The 23,216-nt window shown below is 39.5% G+C and overlaps 2 protein-coding genes across 3 annotated transcripts; both read left to right on the top strand.

Annotated features, from left to right (window-relative positions):
• The first annotated feature begins 4,575 nt into the window (after nt 1-4,575).
• On the top strand, nt 4,576-8,621 carry LOC115809481 (26S proteasome regulatory subunit 4). 2 transcript variants are annotated; one of them, XM_030771151.1, is made up of 10 exons: nt 4,576-4,624; nt 4,745-4,841; nt 5,293-5,417; nt 5,577-5,762; nt 6,028-6,156; nt 6,480-6,576; nt 6,696-6,885; nt 7,195-7,346; nt 7,841-7,995; nt 8,297-8,621. In XM_030771151.1, the coding sequence occupies exons 3-10, from the start codon at nt 5,358-5,360 to the stop codon at nt 8,429-8,431; spliced, it is 1,104 nt and encodes a 367-aa protein (XP_030627011.1). In that variant the 5' UTR covers nt 4,576-4,624; nt 4,745-4,841; nt 5,293-5,357; the 3' UTR covers nt 8,432-8,621. The 2 variants fall into 2 exon arrangements, with proteins under 2 accessions (XP_030627011.1, XP_030627010.1); XM_030771150.1 differs by lacking the exon at nt 4,576-4,624 and having other exon boundaries at nt 4,760-4,841; nt 8,298-8,387.
• Nucleotides 8,622-14,977: 6,356 nt separating this feature from the next.
• Nucleotides 14,978-22,723, top strand: calm1b (calmodulin 1b). The gene is made up of 6 exons (XM_030770578.1): nt 14,978-15,068; nt 18,357-18,387; nt 18,856-18,999; nt 21,234-21,340; nt 21,500-21,635; nt 22,125-22,723. Exons 1-6 carry the CDS (start codon nt 15,066-15,068, stop codon nt 22,151-22,153), a joined length of 450 nt encoding a protein of 149 aa, XP_030626438.1. The 5' UTR covers nt 14,978-15,065; the 3' UTR covers nt 22,154-22,723.
• The last annotated feature ends 493 nt before the right edge of the window (nt 22,724-23,216 follow it).

Here is a 23,216-nt window from a genome sequence, read left to right as displayed (position 1 = left end):
AAAAAAATAAAACCAATTTGGGAACACAAGATCAACCAATTAGGCTGTTACACAAAACATTTTTTTCTGAACTCAGACTAACCCAAAGAGAGTAATTCTTCATTTGGTACTTTTTCATAGAAAGGTTCTATCTTGTAGGACATATTTTTAGTTTTCTTCTATTCAATATGGATGCAAGTTGTTCTGAATAACCTTCTGTTACATAGACAAAATTTAACGGTGATTCTTAAGTCATGTGGTGTACACCACTATTCCCTGCTGGTCCAGCTGATGCTATGATTGGAGGAATGGCTTAAATTTATTGAAAGGCTGTTATTCAAAACTGATAAACAGACCTAATCCATATTTGCTGAAAGGTCTACTAGCGCTGCCTAAAGAACATGAAGGAAAGGATGTACTGTGATAGCAACACATTTCATTTTGTTACGGCATAAAAGATGTTGCATTACGTTAGCCCACAAAAGATGTATGCATGATTTATCAAATTCTGCAGTCCGTGTAAATGAATACATTCCACTAATGGGTACTGCTGAAATTGGGGATGAAAGCTGTTCCGTTGATCTACTTTGCAAATGAGTAAAAGGGTTTGGAAAATTGCTAAAAGTCATTACAACAACTAATTGTCTCTCGCTTTCACACTTTGAGCGACGCTATCAAAACTAGAGTTTTATTTCTCTTTCTCATCAGCACCTTCCATTGCAAGCCTAACGGACCTCGCTCGCAACGACAAACTTAGACCTCTGCTTTCCAGCGCTTTTTGTTTTTGACAGTCAAACGATGAAAAGGCTACAGATAGCAGGTACATTTGGGGTTGTGCGTCGTTGAGACTTCAGAGAGAGTTTGACTTTTCTGAGGAGACCACGCTGACCTTTTGGAGCGGCTGTCTCAGCACATATCCCAGAGCGCCTTAGTCACAGGAATTAGACATCAGACCTCCTGTATGACATTGTTCCACACCAAGACAGCTCCATCTTCAGATCATAAATTATAATTTTGACTTCATTATCTCGGTTGTCTGAGTGACAGTGCTATTCTACCAACCTAATATCCTGTCAAATCCATTATTAGACTAGCCCATTGAAATAAAGTCAGATTTCCATTACAGTAAAGAACCATATGGTAATACAAGACAGATCAGAATGGACTGAACTGATTTACCAACTCATTTTCTCAGCATTCTCATTTAGCTTTAAATACTGATGCAAGATCATGGGCAACTTAGATGGAGAGCGAATTTGATGAAATTTGACTCTGCAAAAACAAAGACAAAGACCAAAAAAACCCCCCAAAAAAACCTAATAATCAAGATGATAGCAAAGGTGAAGGTACATCGCACCAGACGTCCAAGATATAGGAACAAAGAAGGCTCAGATTGTTTCAGGCAAACCTGAGAAACTGACCAACAGCACTCCTGTAAAGTTCGAAGGTATGTTGTTTAATATGTTTAATAAAATAAAAGGAAAACATTTTCACCTTACAGGATTCCCTAAGGTAATTGAGCCTACTAGTGTTCTTCTTGAGTACAGTAACTGCCTCCACAACTATCTGTCAGAGACGTGGTTATGAGTTTGCTCTGAATGAAACCTCCTGATTGGAAGAGAACATTGAAATGGCTGAAAGCTCTGCAGGCTTCATGGTCCGAGTCATTAATATCACTACAGTGTCTTAGAACAGATGGAGTTCAAATAATGATGGTTGACAATACAGTCTCACATTCTATTTTCTATAATTGCACATCCTAGTTCTCAAGGAATGTTCATTGTTCCTCAGTCCAATACAAGGAACTTTTAAGTCGACGGACAGCATTTGGATAAGGATGTTAAATTAGAAAAGGTCAAACCTTGAAAGGTTCATTTTGGAAGGTTCATCATATTAGGTAGCCCTGGTAGAATGACTACCTACAGTGTCACCAGGAGAGTCATACAACTCAGTAGTATATGTCAGTAGCATATATTCTTGGTGTCAATTTTGATATTCTGAATTTCGAATTCTGAGTCTGACAACCTTTAATACTTATTAGAAAATCCCATTCGTCATTTATGAGCATGCATGTACTTTCATATACATTTAACTCAAGACAGAATTGTGGTTGGGTTAGGGTTGTACATGTTGAGAGAGCCAGTTTGTTAGGTGAATTTTTTTTTTTGCAGAAACCCATACAGTGGTATTAGATGAAACACACAGGCAGGGGGGGATGGAAGTTATAAAAAAAAAAATATATATATATATATATATATATAGTATATGCATTTTAAAAGAGAGGTCCCTCAGTTGTGCCCTTCACACAAACGCAGATGAAAGTGAATTTTAACATTTGGAGCAGCTCTGCTCTAGGTCAGAATCAAGTGAGCCCTGCTGTAATTGATGAATTGATTGAGGAATTACTGCTGATTATTTTGGCTGCTCTCCTTTTTATTAACGGTGTGTTGAAAGATGTAAATTTTGCAACAGTGCAGAAACAGATAGTGTTTTGTCTGTCTGTTGTTTATTTGTTTGTTGAAGGCTGGTAAACACCTGTCCAGTGTATACAGATACAGATGTATAGTTTTGACCGTTTTATGTATGCCCATGGGGAAAAAAGGTTGTTAGGCATTTGTCTTTTTTTTTGGAACGGAGTGAACTGTTCAGTGGCCATCAAAGTGATTTTCACAAAGGGCAGTGAATCCTAGGGGCTCTGAAACGGTATTGGTCCTGAAATAGGCAGGGGTAGTAAAAGTTCAGATGTTGTAGTTCAATTAAAGTACAGATGCAGCACAAAAGAATGATTCTAGTGAAAATTCAGGTCACGCGTTAAGAAACAGTTTGAGTAAAGGTCTTAAAGTATCACGCTTTTAATATACTCAAGTTTTCAAAAGTAGAAAAGAAAAAAAAGTTACATTACCACTGAAGGCTGTAACCACACAAACTGCTGTTTATTTTACTGGCCGATATTTTAACGGTGAGAACGGGGAGAAAAAAACTAACTGTATACACTAAATGGGCTATCACTAACTTACAGTTGTCTCGACGTGTTGTAGACATGCCTTGTTTGTCTTTTCAAATTCCGTGTTCAGTTAAAGAATTTAGATGTTTTTTGTTTGTTTGTTTGTTTGTTTGTTTGTTTGTTTTGTAACCCATAATATTACAAAGCAGCATAGAAAGCGCTTACGGAACCAGCCTACCATACTCAAGATGTCAACTTAAACCGAAATACCGCATTACCAGTCTGTGTTCTGCAGCCTGTTTGTCCTAAACGACTTTCCGTACAGCAACGTATTTTGTGTGCGACAGTAGAAGCAGAAATGGTAAGTGAGCAAGCACTTTCTTTTCGATGAACCATTTATGGTTTTGATATGAAATTTACAAATTTTATGGCCTAGTTTTCAATCAGTGTTCTGATTTTTTAATCTTAACACTTATTTTTTCACATCTGGTCAATAAATTTTAAGATCAACCTGAGTTAAGCATATATTGACCGTTAGCCGGGCTAATGTTAACTCAGTAGATGTGATAAGCTGCAGTTTTATTTAGTGTCACCAAATCATTTGACACCTGATAAAGTATCCACGTCATCCTTCACAAACTCTCGTTCATGGTGATTCTGTTTTATTTATATTTGTCTTGCCTCTTTAGTGAAGGTAGCTAACGTAACGGTGCTAATATGTTAGCTATCTTAGTCATTTAAAGAAGTCTTGCAAGTATTAAGAGATTTGAGAACGTATCGGTAAAAAATAAGTAACAGATTCTTGTGGAAAAGTCATGTTAAAGTGCTAAAACTTAATGTGATACTTCATACTTAATTTCTCATGTTTTTGGTCGGCTGAGATAAATGTCAATATGTTAGCCCCTAAAATATACACTAGTTGATGTGCAGACATAAACTCATGCACACACTGAACTCATAAACGACAAACACCACTGCTGTGCGAACTCTATCTTCTTAGTTTATTTATTTATTTATTTTTACTAGCGGTACAGATAGCATGGTCGGTTTTGTAAAGTAGGTCATAATATTCCCTTTACGTGTTTTCATGGTTTATAGGAAATAAGTCATAGATTTGTAATGTAACGTTTATCAAAATTCTCAACTTCTTGTGCTGTATAGCTGTCTAACTCAGATGGCGTTAACTAGAATCCCAGTGTTGTCAAATTTGTCCTTAGTGTTTAATTATAGACGCCAGTTATTGGTGCATAGAACAGGCTGGCTCTTATATGGAGTAAGCCTAAAACTCTCTGATCAGGAAACTGTAGCCTATAGGCCTACTGTAAAATCTTGTACACTACTGTTCACTTCTGTACTACTACTACTTTCAAATACCAGTTCATCTTTGCTACTACATAGTACTAATACTACATTCATCTGCCAGTTCCTAATCTAATATGACAGTGGTCTAAATATAATAATTTTGATTTGTGGTTGGATTTTCCAACTAGTTTTGAATTTTCCCTGAACAGAGATATTCAGTTCACCACCATGGCAGTTCTGTAGACTTTATCTTGTGCAGTGCCTCTGGTCCCCGATAATGGATACACTCACTATTTGTTCCTGACTGCAAAGCAATTTTCTCTGTCTCTCTTACTTTGATAACAGGGTCAGAGTCAGAGTGGTGGACACGGACCTGGGGGTGGCAAAAAAGATGATAAGGTGATAATGGCCTCTCTTGTCCCTGCGTTTTATCTATCTATCTATCTGTCTTGTCTGGATTCCTGTGAAGTACTTCTTGTCAGCTGCTCAACTTCACCATATCATCCCTTACTTTAATAGGATAAAAAGAAGAAATATGAGCCACCCATTCCCACCAGGGTAGGAAAGAAGAAAAAGAAGACTAAGGGACCTGATGCCGCAAGCAAATTACCTTTAGGTACCAAAGAGATACCTAATATTAAAATACAGTATATTTTATGTTTGAAAATATATTCCATACGAATGATTTGTGATATGTATTAATACAGATATATAATAACATAATAGTTCATTATCAGTATATTTATAATATGACAAATATTAAATCAGTACTCTTATAGTGCCATTCTTTATGTATAGATGGGAAGGCAGCTGTCATTTTTTAATATACTCTATGACATATCGTGCAAGAGAACAACTTACATGACTTTTAAACAGCATAATGGGGCGAAATATACAGTTTTGGATAGATAATTGTATGCTTTCTTGGCAGGATATTTTGAAGTATTTGGCATTTGAATGTGCAGTTTCCTTCTGGCCGCTTTTCGGTTGTCGTTGTCGTTGTCATTTTCATTTTCCTTTTAATCAAACTCATTTATAATTGTAATATACAACCTTTTCCACTCCAGTCACTCCCCACACTCAGTGTAGGCTGAAGCTCTTGAAACAGGAGAGAATCAAAGATTACCTGCTAATGGAAGAGGAGTTCATCCGTAACCAGGAGCAGATGAAGCCTCTGGAGGAGAAGCAGGAGGTACAGGAGCTCTGTACATTCACAGGAATCTCTTCACTCATTTTCACTCTTTTCCCATCTATTTTATCATCACCACGACGTTCACTCGCCGACTTTTATATTTTTATTCCCAATAAAAATGTGTGTTTAAGCTCATGTGGTCCTTTGTTCTGTCTGCAGGAAGAGAGGTCAAAGGTCGACGACCTGAGGGGAACTCCCATGTCTGTTGGAACCTTGGAGGAGATCATTGATGACAACCATGCCATTGTGTCTACCTCTGTGGGCTCAGAGCATTATGTCAGCATCCTGTCCTTTGTGGACAAAGACCTGCTGGAGCCTGGGTGTTCTGTGTTATTGAACCACAAGGTCTGAATCTCCCCACTAATCCAGACTAAGCCAGCATATGGCTTAGGTCTAATGTATGACTCAGGATTGTATGTATCAAATTTCACTGAGTCAGAGTGATGATCAAGGATCAATTTTTGCCTGTCATCATCCTAGTAATACATTTATGTAAACTTAGGGTAGCTGATCTTAGATCAGTAGAACTGTTCAGAACTGCAGTACCCTGGTATCTGTTTTGGAGGTGGATGTTCAGAGAATATATGATTAAACCTGTGTTTTTGTGTAGGTTCACGCAGTCATCGGGGTACTGATGGATGACACTGATCCGCTGGTGACTGTGATGAAGGTGGAGAAGGCTCCACAGGAAACCTACGCTGACATCGGAGGACTGGACAGCCAGATCCAGGAGATTAAGGTAAACACATCTCTCAGGGCTTTCAAGTAACAGTAAAGAACCTGTTTTGGATTCATCAGTAGCAGTATTACTATGACAGCAGATTAATAGCTGATCAATAACCATATGGTTATGCATTCAGACCCAAGAGTGATGTCTCATCGTTGATGTGCCACTGAGTGAGAAACTTAACTCCAAGGTTTCTTTATAGGCATGTGAACTCTCAAAGCAATAATTGTAAGGGTACTTGGGCATAAGTATCAGCTTAGTGGATAAATGTAAATTTAGCGTAATAGACAAGAGTCTGAGTGACTCAACAGTTCCTCGATTGCTGTTTCTGATAGGAGTCTGTAGAACTGCCCCTCACACATCCAGAGTATTATGAAGAGATGGGAATCAAGCCACCGAAAGGAGTTATTCTCTACGGGCCTCCTGGTACAGGTAAATAGCGCTAAAACATAAATGTCATTGCATTAGTAATTGGCTTGTAATTCACATAAGCATTTGATGACCCAAAAAGGACAGCTTTGACGTCAGCTGATGTTTGCTTTGGGTTATAGGCAAGACCCTTCTAGCCAAAGCTGTGGCCAACCAGACATCTGCCACGTTCCTGCGTGTGGTCGGCTCTGAACTCATTCAGAAATATTTGGGAGATGGACCCAAACTGGTTCGCGAGCTTTTCAGAGTCGCCGAGGAGCACGCTCCTTCCATCGTCTTCATCGACGAGATCGACGCCATCGGGACGAAGAGGTATAGAAAGCTCTCTCCTTCCCTCTGTAATCTGCTCCAGCTCGCATACTTCAACCTTTTCTGTGAGGCTGACCTTTTTATCTAAGCTGTTATAGCGGGATAAGTAGGTCATGAGCTGTATTGATTTTGAAGAAGCGGTTAAAATAGCCAATGAAACCATATCACCCACTGAATCACGGCTTTGCACTACCATACAAATTGTTTTTTTACAGAAATGTTTTATATATAGGTAACCTGTATCAGATTACACCTATAGGCTTTTCATGTGCGCATAATTGAGGATTTGACCTGAATATCTCTCGTTCTAAGATACGACTCAAATTCGGGAGGGGAGCGTGAGATTCAGAGGACCATGCTGGAGCTCCTTAATCAGCTAGATGGCTTTGACTCACGGGGTGATGTGAAGGTTATTATGGCCACCAATAGGATAGAGACTTTGGACCCTGCACTCATCAGACCGGGTAAGAGATTCTGAAGAGGAGGCTGTGAGCAGGTCCTCCTGTTGCCCGGGCAACTGACAATTTTTAACCCAGACGCAGAGCTAGGAAACCCTCATGCTTTTAGAGCAGTGATACACTCAGATGTTAATTCCAGCTGAACTCAAACAACAATTGATTCAGCCAATCAAGAGCCTCATGAGTATTTGACTAGCAATGGCAGGCTTCTCTGAGTCCTACATACACTTCAGCTTCACAATACCGAGATCTCCTGGGTATTTGACCACAGTTGTGGAGCATGGTTCTAATCAAATGGGTTGATTGTGTGCTGCTGTCCGGGACACTTTTTTTTTTTTCAACTGATTAATCAGTCAGCCCTCCATGATTTTCACAATACAAAAAAAAAATCTGCATGAATTAAATTCTTCTCTGAGGAATTCATGACCAAAACAACTACAAATGGTGCCAATTAGGTTTTTATTTAGATAAGGTTTGTCCTTTGTGTGACCCTTCTTTAGGCCGAATCGATCGTAAGATTGAGTTCCCCCTGCCGGATGAGAAAACCAAGAAGAGGATCTTTCAGATCCACACCAGTAGAATGACCTTGGCAGATGACGTGACTCTCGACGATCTCATTCTGGCTAAAGACGACCTGTCGGGCGCTGACATCAAGGTAAATGGAAAGAGTTAGCGAAAGCATCCTGATAGTTTGACTTACATTGTGAGCTCTCAAAGACTTCCTTTAGGAACGTGACATAGACGAGACTTGCTTATTGGAATGTTTGTAGCACCTCCGTGTGGTAGCTTTCAAGAACCCAGTGCAAGCTACCGAAAAACTTTCAGAGAAATACTGCAGGTTTTTGCCGTCTAAGACTGCGCTACTTATCTGCGTCCCTTTGCACCATTCGTCTAAATTCTTTCTTTTATCTTGTTGTGACACATTCATTAATTTACTCCTGCTCTGTCTCTCCCAGGCCATCTGTACAGAGGCCGGACTGATGGCCCTCAGGGAACGGCGAATGAAAGTCACCAACGAGGACTTTAAGAAGTCCAAAGAGAATGTTCTCTACAAAAAACAGGAGGGCACCCCAGAAGGCCTTTATCTCTAAAATCTCGTTACTTTTTTTTGTCTTCTCTCGGTCCCCGTTCTCTGTGTGAATGCACGAGGAGATTTATAACGTCTCCTCCGAGTAAATGTTTTGATATATATTTTGCCTGTTGAGTCTCGCGTCCCGAATTTTTTTTTTTTTTTGCCTCTGTGTAGCCCGATAAGATAATAAAAAGTTGGATTCAAAAACATGCTTAATTTTGTGCTGCAATTTGTCTTTCAGTTTTCTCAAATAAATAACCCCGTAACAGTATTGACAGAGTAAATGATGTTGTGGAAAATCACTCTTTGGAAAAACGTGAATAGTAATCTTATAAATTCTCTAAGGGTTATTAGTTGTTGAGAGTTTTCTCTCTTTACAAACTTGAGTCTGAGTAATTAATTTGTCACAGCAGTGCCCTTTTCTAACGTTTTATTAAACTTAAATCATTAAATCTGCCTTATTTCTAAAAGCTTCCTTGAGGGAATGGCTGTTATTGCATTTGTTGAGTTATTTAACAATCCTAATGGATAATCTGAAGTCCAATTAAAAGTTAGACACTTGATTAGCTGAAACTTTGTCATTCTTTCCATTAAAATGACTGTTGTCTTTGTTCAGTTTTCCATTTCTGGTCAGAGAAATATGAACCAATTTCATTACTTTCTTCCAGAAAATCGAAGTATTTGATGGTTTTGCCATCTTTGTTTGTCAAATTTGACACTTGGGGAGATAGTACACACTAATATTAGCTCAGGGTACACCTGTTTGTGTCAGAGCATTCCATTTTTAAACTGGTGGTTTACATACAGAACTAAGTAAACCACCAACTCTAAAGATGAACTGTCTAATGACAATTCATCTTTAGAGTCGAATGAAGTCAAATGAAATTAATTCTCTGTCAGAGAATAAATTCAACCGGCATATCAGAAGCCACACAAAGCACACATTCAGGGGGTCAGAAGTGTGCGTAGTTGCGCTGGTGTAAGAGGAAAGTAAGTTTCTACTTTCTATTACAAATGAAACTCTACGCTAATTGCAAAAAGGTCAATCAAGGTCAGCTGCTACTCCCACATTCGACTTGGCAGACACACTGACATCTGAGGCAAGCAAGATTCTCCTTCAGTGAGTCCTTGTCTGCCCTGTGGTTTGGCACCATAAAAGCAGAACACACAGAGAACCAAGAAAAGTTTATCTGATGTACATATTCAATTAGAAAGAACCAAAGGAAGGGGGTGGGCATCTCAATACAGCTAACAAACTTCACCCCCCCCCCCCCCCCCCCCCCCCGCCACTGTCTTTCCTTATTAATCACAGTTACTGTCAAAAAGACCAGGCTAGCTACATTTATTTGTTTAACCAGCAGTTTGGCTCCATAAATAGACATTGGTCAAAATGCAGTGCTGATCTAATTGCTCTTGATGTGAGCGTGCCTGTAGGTTTGTACTCAGCAGAAAGCACTGAGTCCAGAGAGAGGACGCTGCAGCAGGGCTGAATTGCATTCCCATTAAATCATTCCTCGTAAATCCAGCCACAAACCAAACATGTTGAGATCCCATTCCACAAATAGGGGAAAATACGAGCAAATGAACAGTGGAGCACAAGCCCAGAACACTGCGATATTCCACTAATCCAAATAGACGGTATCGTTAGCTATTACCAATTACCGGATCACTCTGTATTTTATATGCAGTGTTAACAGGTTAAAGAGCAATATGGAACAGGATTGACCAAGCAACAATAGATATACGCTGATTAAATGTGTACATAAAGCATTGAAATAATTAGCCTTAATGTAATGCTCCCTTTATTTGAATCCCACTCAAGCTGTGTTTGCAGTGCATGGGGTATAAGGACTAGGGGTCGACCGATTATCGGCCTGGCCAATTATCGGGGCCAATATTCAGTATTTTTCTGATTATCGTTATTTTTTTTATCCGATAGCCGATAAACTAAATTAACTTTGAGAAGCGTTAGTTTGGCTCTTGCAGCCGCTTTTCTCCGTCTGTAGTGACCACTCTGTTGTCTAGAGTAATACCCCACCCACAGCACTATCTGATAGGCTATTACTCGTGACGTATAATCAATCAACACTGAAGGCTACTGTGCCACGCGCGGGCACAGAGGAATGCATTTGCAGACTGGAACTCACCTGAGCTGTGTTTCGGAGATGAGGCAGGAGATGTTGCCGAAGTCGCAATGAACATCACAGTCTTCTGCGCTTTACGTCAACAAGTTCATTTGTTGATCCATAATTTAGCCAGCTGACTAGCAGAAAAACTGAAAGGGTATAACCTTATTTCTAACACGTCACTTACCAGGGCCGGTCATACTCTCTGTATAAACCCACAACTGCCAGTAACATTACTGAATTGTGTCCTGAAGCTGTCTCTGACTCTGTTTCTTAAGGAGAGGTGCAGGATATTGTTGTTAGAGACTTCAGAAATGCTGCTGGGAGCTCCCTTCACTTGTTGTTTTAAGATAATGTTGAAAAGTTCTCTTTTAATTAAACATATGCTTAAAGGCATTTCAACGAAGTTTTGAGTTGGAGTTTGTGTTATTCTAAATTTTGAAACCAAGATTTTCATTTTTACTGCAAATGTATATCGGTTCCAAATTTTGGTTATCGGTTTCCATGATTGCTAATGATCGGTATCAGTATCAGCCCTGAAAAAAAACATATCGGTCAACCTCTAATAAGGACTCCTCCCTAAGTGCATTTGAGGAAGTCTTCATACAAATGTTTAATAAGCCATTAAAACCCGTGGTCAAAAGTGTAAATAACACAATATTGGGACAGGACCACTATGTGTTTAAGGAGGTATTTTGAATGAAAATGGCAAACGTGAGATCACATTTGTAATTCCAGATATAAATAAAAATAACAATAAAGTAATAAAATAGCAATTATAAATAATCCAGTACCCCACTCTCAGTGGGGTATTTTGAATGAATTTGTACCCTTAAATGTTATCATCTTTTGTTTGTTTTAAAATGAAGTATTTAAGATTAACTAGTTTGCATGTGTTTCATGTAAATTATCCTCATATTTGAATGTTAACTGGTGGGAAAAAAAAAGATGTTAAATGTTTAGACAGAGCTTTCGGCCAAAATCCAGATATTAGTCTCTTAAGAGGGAGAAAATGAGCCAGTTGATGGATATAATCAGATAAGAGACTTGGACCCTTCCCAGCAAGAGTAAATTAGACAGACAAATCAATTCCTCCATGAGACCTCTGCTGAGAGACTCTATCATTACAATGCAGAGGCCGCATTAATTATTCAATCATTTTAATGAATGTTTTATCTAATAATGATTAGCAGAAAAATCTCTCGTTTCTCTTTTTTCCCCCATCACATTTGCACCCAAATTTTTGCAAGTTTTTATGTTAATAAGTTAAAGAGCACATTTATTCAGTAAGCAATAAACCTTTTTTGATTCAAACTGAAGCTGTTCTTGAACATTTTTTGGTAAGGTGTGTCGACAACAAACTTGTACAAATACACATCCAATTAAAATGGGCATTCAAATAAATGAAAAAAAATTTTTTCGACCTTAATAGCAATAAGAGCGGTGTTTCTTTCAGAAACGAAGTTGGCCGTCAGTGCTGAATGTATGCAATGCTCTTCTTGGCCAGGGGGTGGCGCCTGGCACCAATTTGTGTACGGAGGTACGCACGCAGCTACTTCTACGTTGCAGGTTCCGTCATTTAGGACACATGTAAGAAGCAATTTTAGGTTATGGTATGGGGCACTAGCAATATTAGATTATGTCATGGGGTTTTATTGTAAAAGTCAGCTTAGATGATTCCTTACATTTCCTAACTGAAAACTGCCAATATGCTCAGATGCAAATTTCTGAATGGAAAAAGCAGTTAGGTACTTCATCTTTGCCACAGTGACCTGGTTCTTGACTGTGCTGCATCCATATCAATAGCTCCCAAAACCTCCATCAAGTAGAGCTCATCTCCACTAAACACAATTAATGAAATGAGCATTAATCAACAGACAGTGAAACAAAACGGTCAGCCCTATAATCACTACAATAAAACCAACCTCCGTAACATAGCTTATTACAGGGATTCCGTTTTAAAATGAAATCTGTTCACTACAAACATAAGCTGGACCTTAGAAATGGCTACAGATACAAACCGTTCAAACACCTTATATACTGTGTGTTGTCAATAGAGGGAGAACTGGGTTTTGTGCACTGATATGCTAAAGCTGCGAAGTTTACTCACTGTTGGTGGTTCCTCCACTCCTACTTATAACTGAATCATTAACGGCCTCATCAAGATTCTGAGGCCTTCAACCTCCTTCACAAGTTAGAGATGAGGAAACTCTGGAATGCCCTGTGGAGTTGGGACCTTAAGGATCCTGGCCAAGCAGGATATAGTCCTTCTTGTGTCTCTGTATAATTTGATTCCAATGATCCTATATTCTTCAGAACTTTTTACTGAGTACAGAAATCAGCTGGATACATGGGTGATGTTTTGTAAATCTTAAAGCAGATGTTCATCTTTTTTTTCCCCATCATCATGCTTTAAAATTAATACAAGATGTAAGCTTACACTAAAGTATCATGACAACTATCAGGGTGCTACTGATAGCATCTCGAAACTCGGGTTTAACAGCTAGTGGAATGCATCAAACTTCTATCTATACAGTCGTTTTGAGGGAAGAGTTCGTGTTGAAATCGGTGGAAAAAAAAAGCGTCAAACATGTCCTGAATATTCTTATATTGTATTTCAATAGCAGTTTGAGTGTTCATAAGGCCATTAAAATGAACACACTGTCAAGAAACATACTGGATTTATTTCTGTGTGATTTGTCTGGGCAGAACATCCTTTATGAATTAAAAATGTTTACTGTTTGTTGAGAAATTTGCTAATTCCGTTTAGCATTCTGTTAAATATCTAAATTAACACATGTATTCCAGATTTTTTTCTCATTAGTGTTTATTACCCTGCATCTTTCCTCACACTCACACATTTCGGCAAGTCGACCATCACCATGATCCCTTGGAGAAAGTTCATTTCAGCAAACAAACCAACTTTATGAACTCAGATATGGACATACAAACAAAATTTGATATATTTAAAAATAAGTGATATATTTTTTTGTTATTTTTGATCGGCTGGAAATGATATTATCCTACGACTTTTAATGTAGTTTCACAGCATTCGGTTTCTATAAAGGGGTCATCTGAACTAAACGGACATAAAGTTTAATGTGAACTATTACATCTAAACAGAAATAAACAGCTGTTCAATGTCGCGTTATCAGCATAATTCCGTCGCATTATTCAATAGAAAGAGCTGAGCCTCCCAAAATAAAGGATTTCGATGCCTGACTCGCTATCGACGCACTGTCAGAGAACTACATTTTAGGAGCGGAATTTGTGGAATGAGATGCTAAAATTATCTTCTCGTACCCAAAGTAATTTAACGCTATATTATCGGAGAGCAATTCAACGTGTAATATTTAGAAATTGCCTTTCTGTTACCTTACTATATTGAGAAAATTTCTGCCAAGCTCTATAGCCTGCTGCAATGCAGGTCTAGTGCAGCCAATAATGACTCCTATAACATTGTGTATAATATTGCAGGTCCGCAGCAACCAATAGAATGCTCTGTCACATCACAGCATTGCAAATTCTCCAACACCAACTAGGAATATGCGTTACAATCCACTAGTATTCTTCCGCTAAAAGAAAGTAGTACTCTATAGACGCTCCTTCTAAATACCATGTGTCCCATAGAAGTATCGCAACAAGGGGCCAAATGCATTGGCCACCATAGGCCTAGAAATATGGCAACATTGTTTCTTTTGTGCTACCTGACTGACATTGTTTAAGAAATCAGAATTATTATTTGGATTTGGTCTACTGGAGTTGTACTTTAAAAACCTTAGATCTGATGAACAAGTCACATTTCTCTGCAGGGTAAATCTGACCGTTTGTTGCACTTTTTTGCTGGTGGTAACACAAGCTGTTAAAAAGTGATAATCCATCTGAGAAATAGAGGTGAACCATCAGCATGTATGGTGGTACAGACTACGTCTGGTACCAAGATCCATGACTAAAGAGGGTCAGGTCTAAAAAGAGTTCTAAGGTCATCAGACCGATTCGGATTTACATTAGCCTGTTTTTACAAACATGGGCTTAATATTAGCTAAACTGGTATCTGCACTTCAGTGCGATTTGGTGATACGGTAAGAGTGTGATAACTTTAAGTAGCCGAGAATATGCCCACAGAAATAAGAATACGGCGATGACTGAGAATTTTTTTCTTTTTCTTTTTCTTTTATCTTCTTTTTTTTTTTTTATTAGCAAAGCAAGAGTCCCTTAGAAATTCAGAGTATAGTTTCACTTAATTTGCTGCATTGAATGATTGTCATGTATTTCAGACGGCGAGCAATTTCATTGAGTGACGTGTCACTGCCCTGTTTGATTGGTTAAGTAAAGGGAGGCAGGGCTAGACTCCACTATGAGAGGAGGAAGTGAGCGAGCACAGGCAGGGCTGATGTGGCGGATGAACACATAAGCAGATACTTACCTCGGAAGAAATACACACCTTCATTCTAGCAAAGGACCTGTATAACAGGACGATACACGCGTAGGCTAGTCTATAGATAGCCAGCTCGTATTCTGTCAACAATGGTACGTATCCTGCATTTTACTACATATTCTAATCTTAAATTTTAACTATTTCTCATCAAAATATCATCGAGACTTCCTAACCCCAAAGTAACCAAACGGTTTATCCTCAGGTGGATGTACTGGTTGGTGATTTGTCCACACTTCCCCTCTAATTTCTTAGTAATTTATTTTGGTAAATTTAAATAGATATAATAAATATTTACCATTGTGTAACGTTTACGTAGTGAACGGACATTGATCTTGTCTATAATGGCTGGTAGGAAGGTTTGAGGTTTTCCCCAGCAGAGAGATGCAACAGTCAGAACGGAGCGGGAAGCGTTCTCAACTGCGCAATTCTAACGTCTGTCCGCTAATTTGCTATGTCAGGCTACTAACTTTTAGTCGAAGCTAACTAGAGAAGGATATGTAGAAGTAGGCTATCTCTTCGCGTGAAGATGAACAGATAGTGAAATATCGGTTTAGTGAATTGTAAGGATATATCTGGGCGAACGGAGGCAGGTGTAGTTCATCCTGCCGACGATTTGCACGGTAATCTGGTATATCATAATCCTAGAGGGAGGGAGTGGGTGCCTGTATGAGTCTTGTAGAAGATGTATGCTGTATCCTTATGTTTAAAAGCTATTGATACTTCTAATAATTGTGTCGCATTCGAAAGGGTCTTATTAATGAGACTGTTGAATATGTGTCAATTGCAGCCGCACTGTGATGTTGCATCATCGCAGAGCCTGAACATGTAGATGAGACGAGATTTTAATTGAAAATTGCATCACTGTATTTCTGCGCAAGCCCAACGCAAGGTGGTCTAGAGCGAGAGAGTTACATGGAACCTTAAATTGGGTTGCTTAGATGTTAATCTGTTTAATTACAGTAGCAGGCTGTTTGCCTTGATTTTCATGTTATCTTCGAATGCAAATATGAGGTGCGCCGCGTCTCAAATGCTTGCATTGAAGCAGATAATGGGTTGAGAGGCCAAGACTTATATTTTAAGCGTAGCTTGAAGGGTATTCTTTGATAAATCTGTACAGTTGGATTACATTGGCCCTAATAATCCTGAGTATATTATGTAATTTTGATAGTTTATTTAAATGATCTGAGTGTGGTTGCTTGTTTTGATGTTCTGTCGTTTTGCTGAGCATTCCCTTAGATCCGTATCTTCTATTCACAATGATAGATTCTATAATAATGTACCGTGGAGGTACTCAAATATGTATAATATAATATGACAAAAACTGTATGGAATCAAATGTATGCGGGGAATCTGAGGTTATTTCTGTAGAAGCTGCGGGAATATGACGAACTGTCAGTTGCTAGTTCGTCACTGGTATAAATTTCATTTTTCATTCTTGTATAATGTTGCATCTGTTAATACGTATAGTTGATATAGTTCCTGTACATGTTGTATAGCGTGGAATGATGTAATATGTCCATATCTCTATTAATTTTATTTATTTTTACGTTGGTACTCTCAAGAGTTATTGAGCTTGTAGACTTCACTGTCATTTGCATGGAAATCTTTCAGGGAGCACCAGAATAGCTCTTAATCACCACTGTACAGTCTCAAGCGATCAGGACTACAAATCTAAAAGAAAACACTAAAACACTTTTTAAATATACATAGCATATATTGTATATTGTTGTGTACACACATGTATGTATGTATGTATGTATGTATGTATATGCATATTTATATATATATAATATAAGCACACACATACACTGCATTATTTAGTTGTACAACTGACTGTAAAGAGAAATTGATTTGTGGTGAGGCAGAAATGACGTGTGTTTGTGGATTGTTCAGTGGGCATTCTAGTCTAGTGCAGATGTTCAAAATGAGACATCATGTGACTTGACTGTAGATCAGGGAGTATGTTGCCCAGCTCCTACTGTAGAAACACTACAGAAAGATAGTTAGAAAAAAAAATGGATAGATGTCGTGCTGGTTTTCTGATTTGCATTAAGCTTAGTCCATGACCTAAACAGGGTTTTCACTAAAGATCTTCCATTATCTGTGAAATTTAGCCCATGACTTAGCCAACGTTTTGGCAAACTGCCTGTATGCTTTTGGAAGTACACTTCTGTCAACTCTTCAACCCTTCCCACCACCAAAACCACTGATGTCTTTGTTGAAGTTTCTCTGTCTTTGAGAACCAGTGGTGATAACAAAGGCATTCCGTAACAGAGAAAGATAGAGATGGAGTACCATTGCGCACTCAGGGTGTTCTCAGCCATTACTCTCCTTCAGTTCAACTGACAATCAAATGAAAACTGTACAGTACTGGTATGAGTAATGTCTGGGAGGAGAAGTTAGAAGAGGACATGGACATTAAGTGGATGCCGTGGCGTGAAACTTAACCACACAATTGTGACCGCAGAGCGTTTCCACCAACCTTACCTCTCGCGTTCTATTTATGTGAAAATATGTGCCCCGCGCTTTGGCGGGAACATTATTTTGGGCGACGGTGCCATTGTACGGGGTGGCTGTGATGTAGAGCTGTGAGTAACAAAACAACTGGGCGTCAGCCACAAAGCCTCATTCAGTGTATCCCTGGCACTGCCTGTTCAGAACCCAGTGGAGAAGGGTAATTAGGCTGTGCTGTGGGAACGAGGGGAATTTCTCAGTCCATTAGTGCAGCCCGTCCAGTTCGTAATGCAGGGTTATGCCTTTTTGCCATTAGCCGTTACACTCTTTTCCCTTGACTCTGGAGACTCAATTGCGCAATCAGGTCTGTTCTGCTTCTAGAATACTCCGGGCCTGCTCTCCGCTAGTCATTAAGGTTTGTTTGCTGCAAGAAGAGCTAGGTTTAAGTGGCCTGGATGAAGCCTCGTTGTAGAAATATTACTTTTTTCTCTAATGGAGTCAAAGGCTGATTCTACCACAGATCAGCAAATCTTTGAAGGATCTGCCAATACAGACTCATGAGAGATGATGAGCTTATGTTGGGAAGAGAGCTTGATATGAAAGAGTATTATATTTCTGATTCTGTCAGAGTGTATCTGTAGGCTATAGCTCCTACCTTGTTAATTGGATTGAATATCTCTTGCATTATAGATGGTTGAATGTAAGGCTTTTCAAGGTTTTATTCCTTTGTGAAGATTAGTTCTGGCTCTAAATGAGAACTCCTACTTTTTGACGCATAGAACAAACGTTTGGAAATGACATACTTTACGGGGAAGCAATAAATGTTATTTTGAGAATTTATGCTGAAAAAATGATCGCTAATAGTCTTGTGTATTTAGATGTTAATTTATCCCTTTTTTTTTTTTTTGGTCCTTTTTTACCTGTAGGCCGACCAACTAACAGAAGAGCAAATTGCAGGTGAGGAATGGTTACTCTGGAAATATTTCTATAATTGTATTCTGAGGATATCTTGTTCATTTCTGCCCCTCACCAAACAGTATCCGTAGCTAATATACTGTGCACTTCCTCCTATGTATGTCTTTTTCATTTCATAAACCTTGGGCAGGAAATGAAAGAGACTGTTCTCAAATGCAATAAAACAGTACATTTGCCATTTACCAATATGGAACTGTATCATTCTCTAAACCACGCTAGTTGGAGATGATTTTTCTCTCTTGGCTCCACACACCCTTCTTCTAACATCTTAATTCGGTCTTTGTCCTTTCGATTTTTTTTTTTTTTTCCTTCTTTTTTTTCCAATCATGATTCTGATAAAACGTTTAGGCTTTTTGTAAGTCTGCTTTACTTGAATCCTTGTTTTAATGATTGCTAACTGTTCGCTGAATAATGATTTTTTTTTTTTGTATCTCTTTTTACCCATCCCAGAGTTCAAGGAGGCTTTCTCCTTATTCGACAAGGACGGCGATGGTACCATCACAACCAAAGAGCTGGGCACGGTCATGCGTTCTCTGGGTCAGAACCCGACGGAGGCTGAGCTTCAGGACATGATCAACGAGGTGGATGCTGATGGTGAGTTTCCCCATCTTACCGATGGAGAATGGGGTCACAGGGGACAGCTGGGATGAGGACAAATTTACCCTCTCTGGGTTTGTTGACTAAGATGTCGTGATGAGCTGGATTCAGCGAAAAAGGTGTGGGTTGGAAACAGATCTGTCTGAGCCAGATGGTCGTATCTCTTTGACAGCCAAGCAAAACACGTCGATAACCTCAACTGATTACCAGCTAAGAAACCCAAGGAGAATAATAGCAATAGCACCACATTCAAATGTTTAGTAAACTTTCCTTTGTCTTGATAGAGGCTATTTATAGAAAACTGTGGAATTGTTAAGACACGGCTGGAATATCTGGTTGTCATCTTTTGTTAGACGCTTATCATTGACCTTCATGGAGTCTGGAGCGGGGCTGTCAGTCAGTAAGGGATTGCCTGTCTCACAGAGGCCGGCTTAAAATATTCAGCTCATGCATTGGATATTACGCGCATGGAGAGGAGGCTGAGCGGTATGTCGTCGCGTTAGCATCTTCTGTCACAGCTCTGGAGATTGAGTGACATCAAGCCGGCGCCCCTCTCATTGGAGGCCCTGTCACGAAGCCTGGACGTCTCCTTCTCTCTCTCTCTCTCTCTCTCTCTCGCTCTTTCTCTCTCTCTCTCCCTCTCTCTCTCTCTCTCCCGTCGGTCACATTCTGAACTGACAGCCACGCTTCGTTGCCTGAAATGATGTTGGATTTGGAGAGGTGTTCGGTTTGAGAGCTTTGATGCTTTGATGCTCTGTCAACTTTTGAGCCAGAGAAATCGGGACGTATCGATCGTGTCGAATCGATAGCTCAGTGGCACAGGTACCCCTATTGGCACTGTGTGTTCCTGTGTCGCTTTCTCGTACTAACGCAATCTAGGTCAGACAGCAGTGAAGCGAGTAATGGAAAATAAAAGCGATTACGTAATGCACTCTTTGCGTGTTTTGCACATCCAGTGCCCACATACTTATCCGCTTGTTCATTTATTCGAATGATTTGCTGAGCTACCGACGGACGCTTATTTAGAGAACTGACACCAGGAACAGCTTGAAAATGACTAAGAGCAATTTCAGCTGGAATGTGAGGGCTATAATGTGTTGTTGAGGGATCTGTTCTGGTACTGACTTAGGGAAATGGATGTGTACTCCTACTTGTCAGGTTTTTTTTCGGTCATACTGATATGTTGTGAAAATTTGATTATGTGCCCTGGAGCACATGAAAATACATTCCGTTATCTGTTGTTTATCTTTATCTTTTGTTGGCTCACATTCTGTGTAGAATACTGTGCTCTAGCCATCCTGCTGAATTAGATTAGAGGCCATTAGATCAAAACCCATTGTCAATTAGATTACCATCTGCCCTGACACATAAAGATCATGACCAACAGGCTAATCCTAGTCTAGCAGCCTTGGCCTGCTGTGTAATCCAGTTTGCCCTGTGATCTTAAACTTTCTTGTGTTCAGTGTCTGTTATTGCCTGGTTAGACAATTACATTCATAACCCCCCCCCCCCCCCCCCCCCCCAAATCCATGTTTTTGGCACTTTCTCTCCTCTTAATGTCTTCCTGCACTTAGACCCTGTAACACGTTTCAGTCACAGTGCAGATCATCATCCCCCGCTAATCCTGTGTAGTAGTCACATGACTATTGATCCCCCTCCTCAATACTGCCCCCCCTCCCATAATCCCCCTTCCTGTTCAGACATCCTTTTGATGGCTGGATCGTTAAAGCCGGGAGAGTATGTCGGCGCTTGCCCTTTGGTCCAGACGCTCCTGCTTACCTTTTTTGTCTCTTTCTTTCTTTTTCTTTTTTTTTTTGTTTCTTTCTCATGGCGCTCACACAATTTATGGTGTTACATGGAAGGGGAGGTTTTACATAATTGAAAGCCGGGATTCTCCTCATGGGCTGTGGCCCACAGTTACTCAGCCCCCCCGGGGGGGGGGTGTTCCTGAGGTAAAGTGTGGAAGAGCACTAGCCCGTATCCACAAAGCTTTATCCACGCATGCTCTCTAAGAAAACTACCAGACTCTCACAGAATCGGCAGCTGATGTGTTGAAAGGAAGGTTGTTTTTTTTTTTTGTTTGTCAGGAACAGAACCTTTTGAAATCTTGATGCTAGCGAGGAATGCAGCGACTCAGATCTACCGTGTTAGACCTGTATAAATGAGTCACAAGCCTGGGCAACTGACTTTCGTTTTGTTTCTGCTTTTTTTTTTTTTTTTCCCCCCCACAGGTAATGGAACCATCGATTTCCCAGAGTTCCTCACTATGATGGCCAGGAAAATGAAAGACACAGACAGCGAGGAGGAGATCCGAGAGGCTTTCCGAGTATTTGACAAGGTCCGCTGAAATTCCTAAATCATTATCCCACAGTTCCTCTGAGCTTAAACGCTTGGCATCAGATGCCACGTTGAACCAAGGTTAAGAGGAAGTCGGTCTTGCTGCTCTGTTACATGAATATTTTTTTCTGATTCCCGCGCTGATTTGCTTGATCTTCAGGATGGCAATGGCTACATCAGCGCTGCAGAGTTACGTCATGTCATGACAAACCTTGGGGAGAAGCTCACAGATGAGGAAGTGGATGAAATGATCAGAGAAGCAGATATTGACGGCGATGGTCAGGTGAACTACGAAGGTAAGAGGAAGCTTCACCTCTTAACTAACTCAGACAACATCTGTAATCTCAGGTTATTGAAATCTTTTGGTATTTTGTGTCGGTGAATTCTGCGATTTCTTGCGTCGGCGAGTCCTTACTTTGTCCTTGAGAAGGCTGCCTATCACCCGCTCCGAGATCTGTTGACATATCATCAACTCTTAAATCTGGGTTAAAGATGACCTACTTCTCTGTGAGCAGTCGCATTGTATGGATTCCAAGAATATGACACTTGTCCTTTTGTTGTAATACCAGTACGATGACTTAATTAGATGAAGACAAAAGCAATTTTGGAAATGCGCTGCTAATTATGGAATCAATGTCTCGTTCAGTCCTCGATTAAAGAGATTTATTAACCATGGAGGAATGTAGGAAGTGGTTGCATTGTTTGCATTTGGCCAGTGCTTAAAGAGTAAAGCACATTTTTCTCTCTCTCTCTCTCTATCTCTCTGTCTGTTTCTTTCTCTATAGAATTTGTACAGATGATGACTGCAAAGTGAAGCGTGTCCGTCCATCCCTAACCCTCTTAGAAGACATAAATCAGTCAACTGTTTTACTTACCTCTTGGGAAAAAATGTGCATTTACTCATGTTTCTGTATAGAAAATAACTGAATGTTAAAGTAAAATATCCTTCTATCCGCACAGATAAATAAAAAAAAAAAAAAGTCAAAAAAACCCAAAAATATCTGCATGAAATGGTTAGTGATCCTGTCCCCAACAATCAGTCTAGCATCGGTACTTAAAGAGAAAATAACTACCTTCAAAAACTGAAGAAAAGAAGCACTTGGTGAACTCCTTAAGTTCCATTTGCTCTTGATAATGTTTGGGCTGGCCATCTGTTCTTTTCTTTTTTTTTTTTTTTTTTTTCTCTGTTTTTCTGTTCTTCATGCATGCAGCTTGAGACTGGAGCTCTCTCTCTCTGGCCGACCAGAGTGTGCTAATTCCACTGAAGTGTTGTAGTGTCAGTTTGGTACAGTTTTTTTGTATATTGAGAGGAATCCTATAATGAATGAAAGCAGGTTCTAAGTCAAGCTGGAAGTCTATTGGGGCTTTGTTGTATTTTGGGAAGGGGAGGGAGGGGGTACACAAAAAAAAAAAAAAAAAAAATTGAAAAGAAGAAAAAAAAAATTCTGAAAAAAACAAAACAAAATAAACAACAACAACAACAAAAAAAACATTAAAATGTTTGGCATGGTTTTTAGGCTTTTAGTTTCAAAATTTTGTTTTGTTTTGTTGTTTTTTGTTTTTTTTGCCTCTTCTTTTGGACGGCCATCTCTTTCTGGCGTCTGTCGCCGTGAAGGAGGGAAAAGAGTGACAGTGGTGGACGGGGTTGAGGAGCGTGGGCGACTCCTCACGTTTCTCTCCTCTCTTTGTTGACTCCGAGGCCAGAGTGGTGAACGATTTCGTTTACTGTGACTGCAGTGCTTACCGTTGGAGAATCTTCTCCGCTGTTCATCTGAGTTCAGTTTACATTCATTCCAAGTTGTACATGCTAGTCTTTTTTTTTTTTTTTTTTTTTCAAATAAAAATACCATGGAACTTTACTTTTTCCTTGTGGCTTG

The sequence above is a fragment of the Chanos chanos genome, chromosome 4, assembly GCF_902362185.1.
Source record: "Chanos chanos chromosome 4, fChaCha1.1, whole genome shotgun sequence".
In the NCBI taxonomy this organism is placed as follows: Eukaryota; Metazoa; Chordata; class Actinopteri; order Gonorynchiformes; family Chanidae; genus Chanos; species Chanos chanos.
Note: the sequence above shows the minus strand (reverse complement) of the source record. Positions and strands in the feature narration are given on the sequence as shown.